The sequence below is a fragment of the Typha latifolia genome, chromosome 4 (genome assembly GCF_019914945.1).
Source record: "Typha latifolia isolate L0001 chromosome 4, TyphaL0001v2, whole genome shotgun sequence".
Taxonomy (NCBI): domain Eukaryota; kingdom Viridiplantae; phylum Streptophyta; class Magnoliopsida; order Poales; family Typhaceae; genus Typha; species Typha latifolia.
Genome location: NC_133089.1, coordinates 6,653,252 through 6,674,748, shown reverse-complemented (window position 1 = coordinate 6,674,748; position 21,497 = coordinate 6,653,252). Strand labels below are relative to the sequence as shown.

Sequence of the window (21,497 nt, the reverse complement as noted above, 5' to 3'; positions counted from 1 at the left end):
CTCAAACTTGAGGGATTACATGATATGAATCGAGTTGGGGTCGATTCGAAACACAAGCAATTAATGCACAATCTGGAGAAAATATTCGTCAAATATTCTCATGATGCCAAAAAGTTTATGGACAGTTGGAATAGCTTCATGACTTTTATATATACGTTTTTGGTGTTCAAACTCTCAATAGATTCACACTCTATCTAGGTTGAATTTGGTCGAAAGTTCGAGGGAAGCGTTGGTGGCGGGTGTGGTGGCGATTGCAGTTAAGAGTAGCAAGGGTTGATCAGCTTGTAGATGGTGAGGGAGAGTGTGGATGATTGATGATGCTAGTGATGAATAGGTAGATTGATACTTTAGAAGTGAATATGGGGAAGAAGTATGCCGACCCTATGGAGACTAGGGGGATCAATGAATGAGGGAGATCGGAAGTAAGACAAGACCGTTTCAATAGGAGAGATGACAACAATTGACCAATAGTGTTACAATCACCATCTTTGGTCCAATTGAGCCCAGATTTGTACATCCATTTAATAGAGATATGTCTAGACAAAGCATTAAAATGGTTAATTTCCACACCCAACTAGAGATTCTCCTTAGATAAGAGTGCAAATAGAAGCCTCAAGGGCTTCCAATCTAGAAATAATCCTACAAGCAATCTCAAAGTTGCATTGGAGGCGGCCAACTCCCTAGTTTACAAGCCTTGGACCTGTTGATACATGAGGGAGGAGGAAAGCTACTACCATTTACAATTATAGAGCACAACCCAAAGCTTTATCAAACCTGACCTAAATCTTCCAATACCCCATTGTTTGGGCACCAAGGCATCTAGCGCATTAGAGAGGAAGTCATCCTCCACATCTTCATGGCTTCCAAAAGAGAGGTGGGTATGGGTACGGGTACCCATCACAAGTTGGCTTAGCAACAACCTTAAGGAATTTTGGGCTAAGGAACCCACATGACATGGCTTGAATTTGGTTTGAAAATAGGCTCAATTTAAGCTCAAACACGGCTTAGGCTCAGTTGCATTAGGCGGCCCTCTGGTATCAACTCGAGATGCCAAGGAAAGAGATTTCCTACTATTCACGACCAAAAAAAGAAAATACAACAGAAAATCCTTTACCTTTCTTTACCTTCAAGGCATGTTTTTCTGAGGCACGAGCTTGGAGGAGGCAACATTGTCTTTGGAGGTGCGAGCTTAGAAATACATCTCGTTTAGCCTTAAAACACGGTTCCCTAGTTATTTTTAATCTTAATCATAATAAATTAATCAAGGGATACGAAGGTCATTTTGTCTGAATATCGGAATGCTTATAGACCTTGAAAGCAAAATATGGAGATAGAATAATAAATATTCATATAACACGGTATGAATGACAATAAAGGTACTTAAGATGAATGATGTTTTTGATAAGTTTTCCTAAATGCAAATGACATGCGCTAGTAGAGAGGATTTGAAAGAAAATAATGGGTTAATATGGGCGGGTAGTACACTACACAGCTTTGCTGCGTTTCATGTGATGCGTTGTTGTGTGTGCGTCTCTCTCTCTCTTTCTCTCTCTCTCTCTCTCTCCTTCTCTTATCTTCTCTCTCTTTCTCCTCTCTCTCTTGTGTCAGCAAGAAAGCAAACAAAGCGCCTCAAGGCCCAACTGGCAAGTTTAATATCATCTGCACCGAGGAAACCAAAGCAAGGAGGTGGGAAGGATGTCATGTGCAACACGACAAAACAAGTCTGGAATTCGGGGTGCGATTCTGTTCGTTTTTCCTGCAACCCCTCCCCCTCCTACTACTTTCCACCTAAATCTTGCAACTCCAACTACAAACAATAACAGGAAGAGAGAACTCACACTGGGTATGTATAGATAGATAGATATATATATAGAGAGAGAGAGAGCGAGACCCATTACTCCATTGATCACAATGATGCTAGGGGAAGGAGGAGGAGAGCGTTCTGAGTGTAGCAGTGGGTGCCAATCCGGTTGGACCATGTATTTAGACCAGTCTTATGAGAAAGGAAGTTCCTTTCAAGTAGAAGTAGAAGAAGAAGAAGAAGACCTTTCGATGGTCTCAGATGCATCATCTGGGCCACCACACTTCAATGAGGAGGAGCAATACTATTGCTTCCGTGTCTCCACTCCCTCTGATGCTGCTGCTTTGTCTAATAGAAATAATGGCGGGAAGAAGAGGAGGGTGGAGTCAGAGCAGCACAAGGAGCTCTCCTCCTTACTTGATGACACTGCCAGTTCCAGTTTCTTGAGCTACTCTGAGGTATTGACCCCATTTTTTATCCTCTCCCTCTGTTACCCTCTTTGTGGATCCATCTTTTTCTCATTTGGTTCTGTGGATATTCTGCAGAGCATCAATGCCACAACTACCAACATGAGAGAAACTATGGATAATGTTGTGGAGTTCTCCTGTGCATCCTCTGCAACACATTATAAGGTAGACTTTTGTTCTGTTCTTCCTTTTGTTCTCCTACACTTTTTTAATTGGTTCTACTAATTACTCTTCTCTTCTTCCCAATGTCTTGCAGGAGAAGTCTACATTGCAGAAGCAAACGGGCTACCTTCAATCCTTTAATCCTAGGAAGCAAACAGCACCAAGACCAGTAATGTCATCGATTCCTAATTTGTTTTCCCCTTTTTTTTCCTTCATTCTTTGTTTCTTCTTCATATGAACTGAAGCTCTCAACTTCTCACTCCAGTTGTTTATATCAACAGGCATGCAAGGAAGAAGGTAAAAGAGGTGATAAGTTCCACTCCTTTACTCAGGAGAAATGAATGGAAGAGGTTGTATAGATTTCCAAGATCCTTCTTTGGCCTTCATTTATTTCTCTTTTCTTCTCTCCTCTGTCATTTTCCTTATTTTACCTTTCTTTTAATCTTTTTTTTTTTTTTTTGCCCTGTTAATGCAGTAGGAAACATCCTGAACAAAAGAGGGGAAATAAATTGTTTTCTTTTTCTTCTTCATATCAAATTCTTTTGTCTTGAATGATGGTAACAAGATGGAGTGGTACCTTCTGTTCAATTTCCTGTCCTCACTTGCCTATGGTCTTATTTGGCACCAGGCTGTGTCCCCTCACTACTCACTGCTTTCCTCTTAGCTATTCACAATGTTATCTACAATTGAAACATGTGTATCCAAATGAGATCTTTGTGTGGTTCAGATAAATAATATACTTATCTTCTTTAAACCAGAAATCCAGTCATTTCTTTCAGGTGCAATTACTATGTCAAAAAGTTGTATTCATGTGTATGCCCATTGACGGGCCATTTGCACAAAAGAGAAAAGTTTAATTTTTAAAATAGTACAAATAGATTTTTTTTGTGTGTACTATTAACAAACAAAAAGTGAGAGAGAGAGAGAGAGAGAGAGAGAGAGAGAGAATTGAAACTTCACAGAGTTAATAATTGAGTTAGGGCAACACAAGGAACTTAATGATCCAAATGAGTTCCAATGGATTGGCCAATTCCAATACTAGGGTGGCCCAAAGACATACCTTTTTGATGTGCAAGATGGACAGCGTATCTTATTGGTGTGTCAGTGAGTGATCTTTTCCTCACATTGGATGGAGAAATCAAGCTGGAAGATTTCCTTCTAATGCCAGCAGTAATTGAACAAAAGGGACATAAATGTATATATCAAAGATGCAACAGCTAATTTTCTTTTGTATTTTCTCAGCCTATTGATTTATATGGACAAGTAAATACATTTATTATGAGGTTTTAAAGAAAATTTAAAGGACTCTGGTTTTATGGGGGTACCATTCATTTATTTATTGTTCACTTTGCTGAACTACTCGAATCATTTTTCTTATATAGGGAATCTAGAGATGATAGAACTGGGTTTGGTTTAATTTTTCTTAAAGGTAAAATATACTTGGTAGACTGATGAAGATGCCAAAGAGGAGGTTCCAAAGGAATGTGGAAGGAATATCTCAAGGATTTCAAGTCTGCAGATAAGATCCTTCTCTTCGATCTTCCATGCCCAAAACGTGATGCCAATTATATACGATTCCATGGCCAGTCACCGAAGTTAGAACACAAACTGCATACGTATCCATTTTATAATATTTTGGACATCCAAGGCTGTCTCCCTTGACCCCATCCTTTGGTCATGTGGCGTGCAATCAAAATCTTAAGTATTTTTGCAGTCAATCTCGTCTCCTGCATTGCTCTGCTCACGAAACACACACACAAACAGAGAGAGCGAGAGAGAAACAATGGAAAAAAAGAGAAGAACATTTGGGAATTGAGAATCAAGTGCAAGATCTCCTGAGCAAAGAACATATAAAAATGCAAAGCTGGCAATGAGAGCATTAAAATACCCCTGCCTAACACCGGTCTATTATACTGGATCACAAGAACCCAAATTCTCCTTTTTTAACTCCTTTGTAGAAATATAAAGAAAGAAATAAATTAGTGCTCCTGAACATTATTTAAGCTGACTCGTTCGTTTTGAACAAGCAGCACATGCACACACGTGCGCCGGTACGCAAAGCATGCACACAGTCACATGTGCACGTGCGAGCACCGGTATGCGCTCCAACGTTCATTTCATAAAAATAGGCTACATATGCATCAGTCATAGGATATTAAACCAATACACAGTCTCTTAGATGAAGCACAGATCAAGTTGGAGTTGGGTTGGTCAGTGATGACACACTATGGAAGCCAACTAACTAGTAGTAGTAGTAGTCTCTGACCAACAATGGAATAAGAATACTGTAGCTGAGCCCAGGCAGGCACATGCCGCCCTGCATTGCAGAATGTGGCCAACACAATCAGAGATGCTAAATTCCCTCACTTGATTAGCTCTGGAAGCACTATTTATGCTTGTGTCTCTTCATAACCAAATGGTCCCAAGAACACAAGACACAGAATTTATGCAAGAACTGTTAGGTGATAGGAATTGGATCATTAAAAAATATACACTCTACAACAGAAATCTTTTTGATGTCCAACTCTATAATCTGAATGCCAGCTGCATGATACTCATAAGGGCAAAGAAACAAAAGTATCCACTTGAAAGTTATAGAGAAGAAGATATCCTTAATGCTGGCACTTATAAGGGTTCAAGTGTATGGAGAAATACTTTGTTGATTTGCTGATCCTCTGTGCAGGTAGGAACCTAAGAGCACCCAGATTTGTCATGAGACTGGGGACTGCTGTAATCCCTTGATTTGTTGGAAGGATCAGGATGGGGGTCATCTCCATTCTGCAATGCATGGTTCAGATAGGAGGGGACACTAGGTGTCAAGACTCAAGCATGCAGGCCTCATCAATAAACGGAACTTCCAGAACTGACTCAGCTTTCCTCTTATATCTTCATTCTGCCACACCTTTGAATCTATCTGATCTATCTCACCTCAGAATGAAGTTTCATCGGTCCCACCAGTGGCCAGTGTAAGGTAAAAGAAAGCATTGTTTCCGGGACGGCAGAGACCAGCATATTCCGAAGAAGATCAATAAAGGAGTCAGAAGATGAATAGTGCAACTTTCTGTACATACTTAAGCATGAAAATAATAAAATCTCTGTTAAATCTCTTATATTTAATAATTAAAATGTCTGGAGGTCTACTAATCATTATCAATACTTTAAGGCAGCCATGATTTGCGAGCGGCTGCGACCGCGTAGCGTCTAAACAGTATGCGGTTGCTAAGACAGTCTAACATTTTTAATATATAAAAAATAAAAAATAAATTATACATACTGTATAATAATACTAAATAATAGTATATCTAAAAAAATTTACACCAATTAGCACTTGTAATCAGCAGAATAGCAACTAATTCCTAATTCTAATAGCTTACTGCTCCGACTGCACACAGCATTTTTAAGCTTCAACTGCAAATAAACTAAATCTTGATTGCAAATTTGGCCTTTCTTATTATGTACATGTATTAGTTAAGTCATAACTCAACACGAACAAACATTATTGCATCTCCACGGGAGTTGCAGTTGGATCATTGCTTCTCTGACTTGCCCCAATCCACAAGTTCATCATCTATACAGATCAAGTCAACACTGGATCTTCCATATATCTCCAATGCGGATATGGATTTGGAAAACCAAAGCTGTCACAAAGCAAAGAAACACCAATCAGCTTCGGAAGTTCCCAACTTTGCCAACACCTCCGCACTTCCATTTTAGCTAGAGAAGATGGGAAATCCTAGAAGGGGATCTCCATTCCAGACCACTGCATGAGCCTGACCTCCACACTGCCACATGAGCCCGACCTCCATGTCGTCGTGCATTGTTTGTTGTCCACCGTTGAGAATAGAGCTGTCTAAACAATCAAGTCAGGTCGAGCTCAACTCAATAAGGCTTGATCAAGCTAGCTCAAAAATGGGGTCAGCTAAGCTTAATCTTCAAAATGGGCTTGAAAATAATTTCGAGCCAAGCTTGATCATAAGCCAGCTTGATAAGACTCAAAATAGTTAATATATATATATATATATATATATATATATATATTATATTTTTTTGTTATATGCTAAAATTTACTTAAGTGGATTGTTATGTACTTTGATCTTGTAAAATTTATTTCTCTATTATTATCATATCATATCTTTTTTAAATACATATTTTTCTAAATACATGAATATTCCTATTAATTAACATTTTAAATTATGCCTTATTTTAAGTTTGATTCAAGCCTAATTCAAGCTTAATTTAATTTAAGTTTGATCAAGCTTGAAATTTAGCTAGAATTAATTAAAGCTCAAAATTGTTTACTGATCGCCTATTTAGGCTCGAGCTCAATATTTGCTTAAATTGAAAAAGATCACAAATCTAAACTCGAAATTATTCTCAATTCAATCTTGCTAAGAGTTCAGCCCAAATGCACCCCTAGTTGAGAGAGGAGAGAGCTCGAGGGAGGGACCGAGAGGTAAGAGGATTTAGGGCAGCTAAGTTTTTTTCTTTTTAACTAACGTCAATTAGCCCGCCAAGCGCCAAATCGACCCACCAAAGCCTTGTAGCACATAATCTAGAGGCATAGAGGAGAGATATCGATAGAGTGATTGAGAGGAGAGGATTTATGGCAGATGAGTTTTTTTTTCTTTTTAACTAACACCAAATCGGCCAGCCAAGTACCAAATCGACCCGCCAAAGCCTTGAACCACATAATTTGGAGGTATAGTGTGTTTGCTAGGATGGCTGCCAAAACCGCGTTTCAATACACTGACCATTAAACTTACATTTAATGCCATTAATATCTGTCGGTAACTTACTAAAATACCAATCTCTACCATTTACCCATACTTTCAGAAGATGATTCCACACTTAAAGCTGAGGTACAATTCTCAGAAAAAGAAGCAACACATCTCAGAATAAATTCTATTAGAAACATGTATTTCATTTAAGAGGGAGCAATACTACTCAGTGGAGCCACAGCCCAACCCATACTACTAGTTAGGGAGAATTCTCAACAGAAACTCAGATTCTGATCACAGTTTAAATCTCTACCAGAACCCTTTGTTAAAGAGATAGTTTCCGATCACAAAAACTTAATCTGCTGGCCGGTAGATCAGATGAGAATCAGCACATATGTAGTATGAGTAAAGATGGCCAACCTATAGTGATCCAGCTATGATGGTTGCTAGATCCATTAATCCAACTTGACATGACAAGCTTATTTCCCTGCCTGTCTGCTGCTTTGTCTGACTACTAGGACCTACATTGTAAATGGGCTAGTAAGAGTAAAAGAACTCAATTCCAACCAGTGGATCAGGGTTTGGTTTGATTCAAACCTATCCCATCCAAGTTATGAAGAACTAGACTGAACTCATTCTGAACAACATCTGCCAAAGCTATCTGTGCCAATAAATAAATCTAACCAATGTTCGTAGATGGGTGGGCAAGGGATCAAGTAGCGCCTAGGCACTAGGTGAGTACACAGGTGCCTAGGTGGGCATCCAGAATTCAAGACGATCAATAAATAAATAAATAGAGAATAAATTAAATTAATATATATAATCAGAACAATATACTAATGCATACTTGTCAAGAACTATAATAAGCTATTCGAATCCACTAATTCAACGATATGTACAATAAGTTTGAATTTTAGAGTCAATCAACATATTAAAATATGATACGAGATGCTAAGGCGGTCACCTAAGCGGGATCTAAGCGGACCTAATTATATTCTATCTAAGGTGGAAGCTTTTTAAGAGAATGAATATAACAATTAAATAATTCACATGCCCAAAATGGATAACAAGGTAGCATATCCAGAATAGCTAGCCAACAACTCAGCATTATGTATCTACGGAATGAGGCACTATGAACCTTAATCTAGAACCCTATTGTTCAATAAGTGAAAACCGCAACTGATGAGTACGATATATGTTATAGCAATTTCAAGCCAAAACAGTCACGTGCCAGCTTGCTTGGGCTTAGCTTGTTTAGTCGTGAAAGCTTGAAAAGGCATCACAAGTAAAACCACAAAAAACCTGCTATATTGGAAAATAGGCAATATAATGATAAGCTGGAATGCTTACTGATGTTACAGAAAAAAAGAAAAAGGAAAGGAAAAAAAAAAAAAGAAAAGTGGCCATGCATAAGTGAGAACACTAAATCATACTATATTCGAGAAAAAAAAAATCAAATTCACAAAAATAAACCTTTTAAATTGTAGTCATCATATGGTTAGTCAAGTCCACATACCTTAAAGAACAGGAGGAACATATTGTGTTTCAAGCTTCCTCTGATGAATGGGCGGAGCTAGAAGAAAATCATTGGCCAATTTTGAGGCAAACTTACAGGGCTAGTTTAGTTGCTTGTCTAAGGACAGTCTTGAGGATGATTAGTCCCTGAAATGCAAGTTGAGCTTGTTGGAAAAATTCTAAGTATTGACATAGTGGAAATTTAAAAGATGAACAAGAAAGGAAGGGGTGAAGCAAAGTAACGTTAGTATTTTCTTAATTCTTATTGGTACACTACATGCAATACAGATGAGGATTACCATGGTATGCTTCATACATCCATGAAATAAATAACTTAGGTCTGGATCTACAAGATAGTGGCATAATCTGATGGCTTACTCACACTGGTTTAGAAAAGTTCCACCTTAATGCTCAAGCTCCAGTCTTAAGACAGAATATAACTAATGTTTAGATCCCATCTAAGTGATCATCTTAGCATCTGGTATCATATTTTAGACTTTTAGTATATAGATTGGCTCTGAAAATCAAAGCTAGTGTACATGTTGAATTAGTGGATTACAATAGCTACTATAGTTCTTAACAAGAATGCAATAGTATATTATTTAGATTATAGGATTAATTTAACTTATTCTCTAACTATTATTTCTTTTATTTGTTTATTTGTTTACCATCTTGAATAATGGCACCCACCTACACCTAGCCGCTACATGATCCCTTGTCCCCCGGCTACCACTTACAATCTTTTAAAACCTTACTTACTCAAGATCAATCTTCAAATAAAACCCAGTACGAGCTTACGATGTAGGTTTGACATGCAAATGATATGTGTTGAAGGGTAGTTCTCTCTCTATAAATATATAAAAATGACATCGGGAAAATGTATTGATTCGTCTTCTTCATCTTAACTTCTTCTTTTGTTCCTCCCAGATTTACTCTATTTCTTGTTCCTTAACCCAAATGTGTTGCCATGAAACTTGTGCTCCAAGTAAGCATCATAATCATACTTCATCTGATTTGGGCCATTTGGCAGAGCTAAGTTTCATCCTCTTTTCTCTCTTCTATTGATTTGAAACCAAATGAGACCAAACATGATCGATTTCATATCTAAACATGTGTAATGATCTTGCATAACCTAGGGTTACATCATAGCTACATAATTTCTTTTAACTTCAATATTCGCTTCACAGTAGGTTTTCCCTAAGTTACCAACTTTATCGTAAACCTCCCATCAAAATCAATTTCTTCCTGAGCCTGTGCAAAACATAGGAAAAGCATTTATATATAGTATATTTTAATTACAGCAGCGTCAATCATGCATAATTGAAGTAATAAGAAAGAAAAAGAATTTACTTAAATGGTTTTCTTGCAAAAGAATTTCAGTAGAATAATAGTCTAAGGGAGAAACAATTGAATGAAGAAGTTTCTCAATAATTAATTGCTAGAACAGAACAAAATCAGAAAGAAATTCATAGCTATGGGAAAAAAACCAATTAATTAATATATGTACAAGTAAATTTGCAATTAGCCAAAAATCCATCATCAGAGGGAATTATGTTGACTGTTATGCTAGAATGTCAATAAATTGGAAAAGGACCTTCCATTATTAAGTGTCTACTGCATAACAAAGATGCTAAGCCTTCAGTTCTCCCTTCTTACTTTCCCTAGAGGACCTGACATACCTAATACTTCCATCCGATATCATTCGCAAATATGTATAAATTTTTCAAACAGAAATTGGTAATAAGATTCATAAGATTGTCAATGACAAAAATTAATCCTGCTACTAGAAGGTTTCTTTTTTTACATTCTATGCTTGTGCACATGAAAAGCCATTGAGTAGCACAAAACTATATAAACAACTTGCAAGCACATAAATCTACATTCTGTACCTTTTATACATGCTGCCTTTTAGCAAAATGCTTCTCAACTCAAAAGTTGAAACTACCAAATGAAAAGGCTTTGCAATGATGAATTTCAGAGTGGTGATATACTGATGAACAAATTCAGAATTTCCTAAATTCAATAACACCCCCAGGATAGTCATAGAAGTTATTAGACCAATTATTCTTTCTCCTTCTCAGTCTACCAGTTGTTTGTAGACCAGTTATTTGCACCTCATATATTCTAAGATATTCAACCTTACCAGGTTCCTTCAAGCTCTTTAACTCATTTTTTAAACCTATCCAATAACCAGATAACCATATGCATGACTTTCATGATTCATCTTGATACTCCCACAAGAGAGGAGCTTCAAAGAACTTCAAGAGACCACAATATGTTAAAGTGTGCTAAGAATTATCTTCAAAAAAGAGAACTGCACAAACTCACCTCTGGTAAAAGCGCCTCTAGAGAAATAATCACACTGCTGTAACTTCTTTCTTTAGTGTTCCTTCAACTCAATAGAACCCTCAGTGTAGTCATAGATGTTGCTAGCCTGATAGTCCCTTCTCATTCCCATCCTTAAAGAAGTTCCGTGTATGATCTCCAAGTTGTTGTGGGTCAAATATTGCACCTCGATATTCTAATTGGTTCAACCTGTCCTGGTTCCATCCAATAACCAGATTACCAAATGCATACAACTTCTTATCTTAACGCTGCTGAGAGAGGATCTACAATAAATTGATTGAGACCACAATACAGTACTCATATTCTTTTTAAGCATGATCTCCAGAGAAGAGACAATTGCACAAACTTTCCTCTGGTAAACCCCCCTTTGGAGAATACTCACGCCACTGTAATTTCCTTCTTTCTTTCCTGTAAGCTTCTGCATCATGGATTCTGCCAGCCTTCTCTAAACCTTGTATCAATACTTCATATGTTCCAGATGAAGCAGGAATTCCCAGACCTCTCATTTTTGAATAGAGCTTGATACCCTTATCAACTTCACCAGCTTGAAGATAAGCATAAATAAGGGCAGTACAAGTAACTGTGTTCTGGTCTGTAGGCGACAGGTTAAAGATCTTTGCAGCATAAGAAGGAAGTCCAGCACAACCTAGCCTATATATCAAGATGGAAGAAAGATATGTCCCAAGGTTACAACCAGCCCTAATCATTTCTTCAACAATCTCCAAGACCAGTTGAAAAGAATATTCTCTAATAAAGAAACCAATAAGGCAGCTGTATGCAGATCTTTTGAGCTCCTTCCCCATTTGTAAGCAATAATGAAATGCTGCAAGTGCACAAGATGGCTTAGAATTTGCACAGCTATCTTGCACAACTTCCAATATGATACTGGAGTCCAAATCTATAAGGTTATTGGTCATCCCACTTATTACATGCTCTAAAGCAATCCAGTTCTTCCTCATCAAAAGGTTAACAATAATGCCCCTATCAATCATAGAGATAGAATCAGTAGCAGTTGATTCAAATTTGTAATCATCGTCAATGCCTTCAAACAACATATGAGGGTTTACTTCTCGGAGGAGACAATCACTTTCACCATTAGTTTCCAAAGCTTTGAGAGCTTCCAAAAATATAGGGCATCGAAGAACAATCGAGTGATCCTTCATGTATAGGAGAACTTGAGTCATAGCTGATGTCTCACCAGCTTTTGCACATTTCTGGACAAGAATATTACATGTAGCTTTGTCAGGTAAGACTCCTGCTTCTTGCATCTCTCTCATAATATCAAGAGCAGCATGAAATTTACCTAACCTTGATTAAGAGGAAGTGGTTACTATTGATATTAACATTATAGGCTTATAGCTCTATCAACTGGATTAAAATACGTAATATGCTAATACAAAAAAGCATTGAAGCTTGCCACACTAAAGAATCACTCACCAGCGCCCGCAAGGTACTCCATCAGCACGGTATAAGTATGACAATTCGGCGACAAACCCACCTCCATCATCTCCCTATACACCCCACCAGCCTCCTCTGCTCGCCCATGATCAAACAAAACTTTCATCAACGCCGTGTACGACACAACCGTTGGCCGGCACCCGCTCCGCCGCATCTCCCCCCACGCCCTGACTGCCCCGTCCAAATCTCGGTTCTTCGCCAGCCAATGCATCACGGAGGTGTACGTCGCCGCGTCCGGCACGATCCCTCTCTGGGACATTTCGTCGAACACCTGGCGCATGGACGCGATGCGGCCCGCCTCGCCGAAGATGTCGAGCATGGTGGTGTAAGTGAAGCGATCGTGCTTAAATCCGGGGATTACGTCGGCCCAGCGGAAGAAGAGGTAGGCCTTCTCCATGGGAGGGTGGGTCTTGAGGACGCGGTTGACGGTAAAGGAGTCCCAGCGAAGGGGGAGGAGCTGGAGTTGGGATCGGGCGGAGTCCCAAGAAGAGGAGCGGAGGATGGAGGAGATGCTGTGGATGGTGGCGCGCATGTACGTGGTGGGGGCTTGGGCCGGGGTTTCTTCGGGAGTTTTAGGGGATTTCTTGTGGGGTTTCTTCTTGGATTGGTTTTTGCGGGAGACATGACGAGGGTGGCGGGTGAGAAGGGTTGAGAGGGCGCGAGCGGTGGGAATAGGGGAAGGCATTCTGGTCGAGTTAAGGGGAGGAGAAGAGAGAGGCGAAAAGTATAGAGGTTTTGCATACAGCACTCAGCAAATGGCCTGTGAACTCCTAAATTTGGTCAAATCAACTGAATCTTATTATAGATTCGTTGGGTTTTTAATAAACAGATAGTTGGCCCTGTCCTCACCTTGTGTAATCTTGCAAAGGAATATGCTTTCGGTCCTTTGTCACCGTAAATGCTACCGAGTAGTAACACATTTTACTAACTAATTTTAGTAGAGTTTAACTCCAACTCTAAATAATATTATAGTGAAAATTATTTAATAGATTAGTAATTTAGCTTAACGATTATACTCAATTAATGTCTCTGCGATTGGCTTGGAAAGCCTTCTAGCTCATAGAAAAAACTGAGTAACACATCTTATATAGCAACAGTAAAGCACTGTAGTCTAATGACATGATCTTAATAACTCATAACTGAGGTTATAAGTATAAATTTAATTTCCCCCATACACATGTTAAGCGCTGTATCTGTATGTTGATGTACTATTTTAACCTATATATAGAATAACCTACATCTCAGTAACACTTATAAGGACACGATAAAAAAAATTGAACTATTGTGTGATGAAAGTTATGAATTCAACTCCTCTCATGAACATTGATATTAAAATTTAATAAATTTTTCACCCAATCAAATAGAGAGAATGCTAGATTAAACCCAACTAGCCTATGATTAGCCTTGAGGCACATAAATCTATCCAAAACAAAACTACATATATATAGCGTTTGATCTTGTAACCGATGGCGTGAGCCATGAGGTATCTGGAAGCAAAATTGGATGGTCTTAGTTCCAAGCAACATATCAGGTGGGCATTTTCAGACCCTAGCTTCTAAATAAGTACATCAATGGAATACCTTGATTACAATGGCAAGATAAGCTGACAACTAACACAATTACATGCCATTCAACTAAGTCATTCACCAAAGGTAAAAGACTGGTAATGTTTCTGTGCCATCACTGATAGAAAGAGAATGTTATACTCTCAGATAGTCAGTAGTGCATCATTAGCAATGTTAAAGAGTTATAGTGTCTGCGAGGTCTTGACCAGCATATATATCTATATTACATAACTAACAGGAAACTCAGCTATGAAACCTAGAACACCAAGTTGTTCCAGCAACTGAACTCTGAATACATATGTTACACATAACATATAGCTACAGACATCGAAAGCGTAACTAGCAATCTGTTAGTCTGGAAAAGCACTTTTCTCGAGTCAATTGCAAACAGTCTTCAGCCTCTTCGCAGCTTGCACAAACCCAACAATAACCTGCAACTCATCCAATTGCTTCAGGATAAACAGAGCAATTGGTATGTCAAGGAATTCGTCAGCATTTGTCTGAGGTCTCCATATTAATCTCAAATCGAAAAAGAAATTCTGGAAACTTACTTGTGACATAAAATGCCTTTGAACAGCATCAATTAACTGCTCCTTAGATGGGTTAGGACTGGCATCCTATAACAGAAAAGAAAAGGAAAAAAAAAAGGAATAAGCAGTGCATAAAATGAAAACACGTGAAAAAGAAAATAATTTCCAATTTTTGAAACTCACAAGGTTGAAGTGACGCCAATATCTCCACAATGCTGTAGTTTCCAGCTTGCTCAGATCAACTCTCTGCACCAACCATTCAAACAACGCAATCGTGAGAGACAAATCATTGAATGAAATAAATGGAAAACATTGACCATAGGAACCAAATAAATAGCAGGAAAGGAACAGTAAAAGAAATTGGGCAGTATCTAGCAAGGCTCCTTCCAGCACCAGGACTGCATTCTGCCAGGTGCTGGAAGACTCCAAACAGATTGTTTCCATAGTTATATTTCTGTAATATTTTCAATTAGTGGGGTTAAGATTGAACCGTACAGTGGTACTCCTGGAGGACGAAACAGAACCTTTGGATTGTGAATCACAGGAAGGGGACCGACTCAAAGATTTGTTAGTTGACACTTTATGCTGCCTGCTTCTGGGCTTGTGCGGCTTTTGTAACTGTGTGTCATCCGATGCTGCAAAGTTGGTTATGGTAAAAGGGTTAGTAAAGAGGTCCAAGCAAGATGTGATCCGATACCAACAGGAAAAAAATGTTCTGAGAATATAAGTCCACAAATGACACAAGTACATCCATCCTAGGTAGCATTAATTACTAATCTTAAAGAAACTTCAATGGTCACATGGGAATCCTGATGAGATATGGTTTGTTCACAAGTAGAATAATACGGTCTGTTTTGTAAAAAAAAATAGAGGGTGCTACTCGATGTGATAGTAAAAGCTTGTGCAATCACTGGTAGCATGGCTTCAAGCAATGATAACAGCCCCCCCCCCCCCAAAAAAAAAAAATGTGTAAGACGGTTGGTTATCTTGGCTCCCCAAAACTCAGGAGCCTCTGGCAGTAGATCACCTCTTCTAGATAATTAAGAGTTATTAAAGATATTAAACAATTCTAGGAAGTTGCAATTGAGTAATTAGATGGATTAACTTTCTCCTGTACAAAGATCAGACAAGTTGTAGCAAACTCTATTGATCAAATAACTATATAGCACACAAAAGGCTATAGCTAATCACATTTAATCATTGTGTTTACCTAGCATTTAAGATACAGCCTACCACTAATCAAGAGTGAGTGGGAAACTGTCTATCAGATGGAGCTTTCAGTTATCATTCATATAGTTTTATTTATCAAATATTCTTCACACAGGATTCTGGCTCATTCTCCAAAATTAATATTTTTAACTGGTTAAAAATTGAAGATTCATATAGTACTTAAATTGAAAAACACCTCATTTTCAAGTTTTCGTAATATATTACAAGTCTCCATTCGAAGACGAGATGGTGTAATGATAATAACCTTATTAGAAGAAAAAGGACACGTTAATAACTAGGACTGCATAAAATCTACCAGTTAGATATAATGGTAGAAGTGAAATATAAAAGTTTTACCTGCACTAGTTCAAAAGATAGTTTTAGGCTTTTAGCACCCTTGAAGGGATCAGACGTTTTTCAATTAAAAGATTTGAATAGCTCAAATCAGTTCTATTTGGCCTATGAAATATTATCTTTAAGTCGCTAAATAACTTGCTGATGAACCAACTAAAATAGCAATGGACAAAAACTCTGATAACAAATAAAGATATCCAAATTCCAAATAAATAATTAGAATAATTTACCCCAATCAGATCTTAATTCAATAGTTGAAATAATTTGTTCAAGATAGAAATTAAAATGACACAAGAACAGCTAACAATAAAAATGTCCATAGCTAATATGGATTTCCAAGAGAAAGCTCACCCAAATCTGAAACATTCCATTGCATATTTTCACATTCAAGCTCATCATCATCTTCATTACCAGTCGGGGCTTCAATCACACTAAGGGCATTTCTTTGCAGCTTCACCTCTATGCCATTTGTAAGAACCTGAAATTCCATGAATAAAGCATAAAGATAATTCGCTTACCAATATTACGCCCATCAAAGAGGAAGTTGAGATCAACAGAAACCACCATCAACCATAAGAACATCCAGAAACCCCAGGAAACATAAGAAAACAAGAGTAATAAACAATAGATGGAAGAAGAATGGCAAGTACACACCAAAATGATAAACTACTTCATCACTGGGACAAGGATAAATTTTTTATACAGTGTTGAAAACCCAAGAAAATACAATCAATTTCAAAGAAAAGTCAAACTGATATTCTAAACCATAAAACATAAACATATGACCTGAACCACTAGAGAACACATCCTTCCAAAGAGTACTCTCCATGTATAAATGCTATCTAGTACCTTAAACTAGATGTAAATTATAGTGTATATCTATCTATAATTGTTAAACTAGATTATTTTATCAGGTCAGGACGTAAATAATAATTAAAGTGAAAAGAGAACATGCTGCAAAAAGAAGACAAATGTGATTTAGATGATATGATAGTCGATCTCAAATAGGCTACCAAAGTTGTTGAAGAGAAAGATAAAAAATGAAGCAAAGCTACACAGATATATAAGTATGTACCAAATAACAAATAATTGTGAGACATCAAAAAATTTACTGAAGAACATGCTGTGCTAAGCGTGATTTCTAGCTCTTCTATCAAAAGACCACTAATTGGAACAAACGATCTGACTGGAGTACAATTACAGAAGGATCAGTGTGTCCATCCAAACTAGCGACGACCAAGATTTCAAAACCCAAATTGGCCAAAGAAACTGACTTTTTTTCATAAAGTGCATGAAACACTAGATCTATGAAAGTATTCGTGCGACCTGATTATAGTACTTTACATTCTACAGTGCATGAGAAGGCAGTTTTTAAAGCAACTCTACAGCCACCAAAGAAACTCTAGAAACAATCACTGAGCAAATTGTGATGGGAATTAAAGAAAGGTGGAAGTATTCTACGCATTAATGCTAATAAAGAGTAAAATGTGATGCCATTAAGCGACCGAATTGGTGCTGCTTGAATTAAAAAAGCTCAAGGAAGAGAAACCCTAAAATTACAAGCTTTCGAATGAAAGCTTGAACGCCAACCCTAAAATGAGAATAGACCTACTGAATATATCAGTACAGCAAACCCTAAAAAGTAGGATTCCTAAAATTGCAGCTAGCAAACTCAGAATTCACAAAAATGTGGCACCAGAATCCAAAGAAGCAAAGAAACAACGTGAAAATTCAACAAGATCCAAAGTGATCAAGTTTAAAATTATAGAAAACCAATTGCGAAACTCTCAAATCGAAATCCTAAACACCCTAATTGCACCGCATTGTGCAATTAAACCAATATAACACATCAAGACACTAAAAGGACACGTTTTTACATCGCCTCCTTGATGAATGAAGGAAACCCAATTCGAATTACAACCCAAAAGATACGAAAAAGAGCATCCGAAAAGAACCAAATTTCGTCAACAGCGCAAAGCGAATTACCAGCCAATGCCATCCACCGAGTCCCACGGCCTTCTTGACGACCCCTTGGAGACCGACGAGCACCGATTTGGTCCGGTTGTTGCCGGTAACCACCACCTTGGTATGCCGCGGGAGCACCGAGAGCTCCTCCTCGCTACTATCTCCACAGCTTTGCTGCACGTGCCCGTATGCACCATTCATTCCTCTATCAACGGCTTCCAGCATTCTCTTCTCCACTACTCTCCTCTACTACTGCTACTCTACTGAGCCAAATCTAAGTGGAAAAATTCGAGACAAATTGGAGGAATCAGGAACGAGGAATGCAGGGAGATCGGAATTGGGGCATTGGAGTGGAGAATTTTGGGATAATTACGTGAAAAATTGGGGGAAAATTGGGGGAATTCGGGAGGGAATTATTGATTAAGAGAGAGAGAGAGAAGGAAATGAGAGTGAGTGTGCTTTCTCTTTCTCTCTCTATCTTTTTTTATCCTTTGTCTTCTGCTTTGCTGCTATGAATCCCGACGACCGGTAAGGAGCCAATCGGAATGAGACGCGTGTCCCTTCGCTCGCGTCACTGCTGCCCTTCGTGTACTGTAGGACATGGGCGCGCCTCGGATACGGCCTAGCGGTTACGGAGGGGGAGGCATCATCTAAAATGACGATAATGCCCTCTCTGTACTGCCGTTAGCTACCAGCACCCCCCCATCCACCTTTATTATCTTTAAATATTTTGAAAAACAAAAACAAAAATCTACTAAGATCTTCCGTATACCCCTCTCAATATATAACATAAAAGGGTACATTATTATTATATTTTATTTATTTTCTTAACAAATAAAAATAACAATTAGTGTAAATCATAATTTATAGATAAAAATATAATGAAAAACTAATGTTGATATATTTTTAATAGTTTAAAAATCTATGTGTCAATATTAATCTAAGGAAATAATATTTAAGAGATATAACTGAACTTAGACAATAATTTACTAGATCTAAGTAGAACCGTCGTGAACTTTTATTTGTTTAACCTCTTTATAGTTCTAATATATACATAATTACCCGACAAATATTAGTATATTTTTATAACCACTAATTAGGAAAATAATTTATTTTATAAAATACATTTTAAATAATTTAAATATTAAAAATTATCTTTGCCATCATTTCGAATATAAAAATATAGAGGGACTAGGAGAGAGCAAAGCGAGACAAACAAAAATTTTTAAAAAGCTACTTTAGAATTTGACCTAACAACAAGCGAGATAAAATATAATTTATCTTTCTCATTTTACCGATTGAGTTTATAAATTAAGCGGATTGGACCACGTACAAAGCTAATCTTATATAGTTACAAAGATCAAATTGGTTATCATCATACCGCGGTACATCTTATACTTTTGTAATTTTCTATACACTACTTTTAGCATACTTATTGTAACGCTCATTTGAGTCTTGGACTAAAATTTTCAAACTTCATATATTGGGTATTATTCTTAAAAGCTAATACTAGAAAATTTACCTTGTTTTATTTTTCTTTCAATCTTATCTATAAAACGGTCATGATGGGCAAAAGGATAAGGACAAAATTATTTTTAATTTTTTTTAATTAAAAGAGATACATAAGAAAAATAATATCCTTCTGCATAAAGAGGGGTTAATTCGCAAATTAAAATTATTTTCCGTTATTTTTTGGCATTTATTCCCCGAACCCCGTAAGCAGCGCGAGGGCAAAGACGGAATGCAAATTAAACGCCGTTAGTAGGCCCCGCGTGCTGTGACGCGGTCCGTTTGTCCTCCGTTAATCCAACTAGGGTCTAGGGTCTTATCCGACACCGCTTTTGTCTGGGAAATATCTGGGAGCGAATTCCCACCGCGGCATTCCCTCCGCGGTAGGGACAATCCGAGCCGTCCATCTCGGGTCCGGGAGATCATGGCCCGTCGGACGAGGCGGGAAGGGATTCCAGCCGTCGGATGGGAGGAATCCCGTGATGCGACATTATATCGTCATGTCGTGATCGTTGGGAGTTGGGAGTTAGATGGAGAGTTAAATTAACAAAAAGAACCTCAGAAAAAAGAAAGAAAAATAAAAATTTTGAATTGTTCCTGCCACTGCTCTTTTTTCTCACCTACTTCTTGTGCTTTTCTAGTTGCATGAGAGAGGCAACTTTTCTGACATCTTTATTCTAGATTTTGATTTGCCATAATTATTATTTTTTTTTTAAATTAACTCAGCCACTTATTTAAAGAACTCAAATGATCAATTTGATAATTTGTCTTGTTTAATAATAAAATCATCAATTTTTATTTCTAATAAAAATTATTTTTTATTTCTATTATGACAAATTAAAATTTTTTGGCCATGAATTGTAAAAGTAGTTTTAAATAAATTTCTGGTTTTTTCTTCTCAAAAGAATTATAAGATTAATTTAATTATTTTTATCACTTAGTCTAATTATTATAAATAAACACGGTCTAATCAGATATTTTTATTCCAGCATTAATATTTTATTTTCTAACCAAAATTTCATTCTAATTCTAATTTTTCTTATTCAGCAACTAAATGGGTCATTATAGTTTTGATTAATTTTAAGAGGATTAATACCATTGCATTTAGAGTAATAAGTTGAAAAAAAAAAGATAATCTTTTATAAAAAAATTATCTAGGAATTGGAAAATTTCTCTAAAGTTTAAGGATTGAAAATATCTCAAAATAATTTTAAAATAAAAATAAATGGTAAAATATTAAAAGTTGGTAATTCTTGACATAAAATCATCCAAATCATCTTTGGAGGAAGCAACTAATAATTACACGTAGATTAAAACTAAGAAGGTCAAAAATAAAAGCCCATTTGATAATATCAACCAAAATATGAGGGGCTAAGATATCTATGATTTTATTTTTCTTAATCTCAGAAACGGCTACTAATTTTAAATTAAAATCATCTTACCCCATGAACTTTTTTTTTAACATCACTAAAAGATCATCATTAACTTTCTTTTCTCCAAATATATATTTATTAAATAAAAATAGGGCCATTTAGATTATTTTGTCATCTATATTAAACTATATGCCTTTGTAGCATTTGCCATTGTTTGTAGTTACGATTAAGCTAGTCATTGTTGGCTTTCAGGACCAAATTGTTGTTTGGCTTGGATTATAGATATAATACTATATACAAATTTGTTTGAAGAGATATGGACACTTCCCAATATATTAACAAAAAAGTTTGAAGATAAGTTTTGTTACTAATATGCTGATCACCATATAATATTATACATTAGGGTGCCAATTTAATGAATTTTAGATAAATATAGTTGTACTGCAACAAGTTGGGTTGATGAGTCTCTCATAAAGAGAGGCTCAAAAGTGGAGCCATTCCTTTTATCAGCTTCAAATGCTTTAT

General features: G+C 37.0%; 3 protein-coding genes across 8 annotated transcripts; 1 reads left to right on the top strand and 2 right to left on the bottom strand.

Annotated features, from left to right (window-relative positions):
- Positions 1 to 1,603: 1,603 nt before the first annotated feature.
- On the top strand, positions 1,604 to 3,018 carry LOC140786821 (protein SOB FIVE-LIKE 5-like). 3 transcript variants are annotated; one of them, XM_073135504.1, is made up of 5 exons: positions 1,604 to 2,259; positions 2,347 to 2,433; positions 2,525 to 2,599; positions 2,712 to 2,780; positions 2,906 to 3,018. In XM_073135504.1, the coding sequence occupies exons 1-4, from the start codon at positions 1,912 to 1,914 to the stop codon at positions 2,769 to 2,771; spliced, it is 570 nt and encodes a 189-aa protein (XP_072991605.1). In that variant the 5' UTR covers positions 1,604 to 1,911; the 3' UTR covers positions 2,772 to 2,780; positions 2,906 to 3,018. The 3 variants fall into 3 exon arrangements, with proteins under 3 accessions (XP_072991605.1, XP_072991604.1, XP_072991603.1); XM_073135503.1 differs by having other exon boundaries at positions 2,712 to 3,018; XM_073135502.1 differs by lacking the exons at positions 2,712 to 2,780; positions 2,906 to 3,018 and having other exon boundaries at positions 1,681 to 2,259; positions 2,525 to 2,704.
- Positions 3,019 to 4,781: 1,763 nt separating this feature from the next.
- Positions 4,782 to 13,306, bottom strand: LOC140786723 (pentatricopeptide repeat-containing protein At2g01390). Of its 4 annotated transcripts, none has more exons than XM_073135347.1 (4): positions 12,447 to 13,306; positions 10,992 to 12,312; positions 8,665 to 8,810; positions 4,782 to 6,280 (listed from the first exon to the last, which is right to left on the bottom strand). In XM_073135347.1, the coding sequence occupies exons 1-2, from the start codon at positions 13,150 to 13,152 to the stop codon at positions 11,318 to 11,320; spliced, it is 1,701 nt and encodes a 566-aa protein (XP_072991448.1). In that variant the 5' UTR covers positions 13,153 to 13,306; the 3' UTR covers positions 4,782 to 6,280; positions 8,665 to 8,810; positions 10,992 to 11,317. The 4 variants fall into 4 exon arrangements, with proteins under 4 accessions (XP_072991448.1, XP_072991449.1, XP_072991450.1 ...); XM_073135348.1 differs by having other exon boundaries at positions 4,782 to 6,276; XM_073135349.1 differs by having other exon boundaries at positions 4,782 to 5,500.
- An 845-nt stretch (positions 13,307 to 14,151) lies between these two features.
- LOC140787699 (uncharacterized) lies at positions 14,152 to 18,569 on the bottom strand. Its single transcript, XM_073136782.1, has 6 exons — positions 18,112 to 18,569; positions 16,477 to 16,603; positions 15,058 to 15,197; positions 14,746 to 14,808; positions 14,584 to 14,649; positions 14,152 to 14,481 (listed from the first exon to the last, which is right to left on the bottom strand). Exons 1-6 carry the CDS (start codon positions 18,313 to 18,315, stop codon positions 14,410 to 14,412), a joined length of 672 nt encoding a protein of 223 aa, XP_072992883.1. The 5' UTR covers positions 18,316 to 18,569; the 3' UTR covers positions 14,152 to 14,409.
- Positions 18,570 to 21,497: the final 2,928 nt, after the last annotated feature.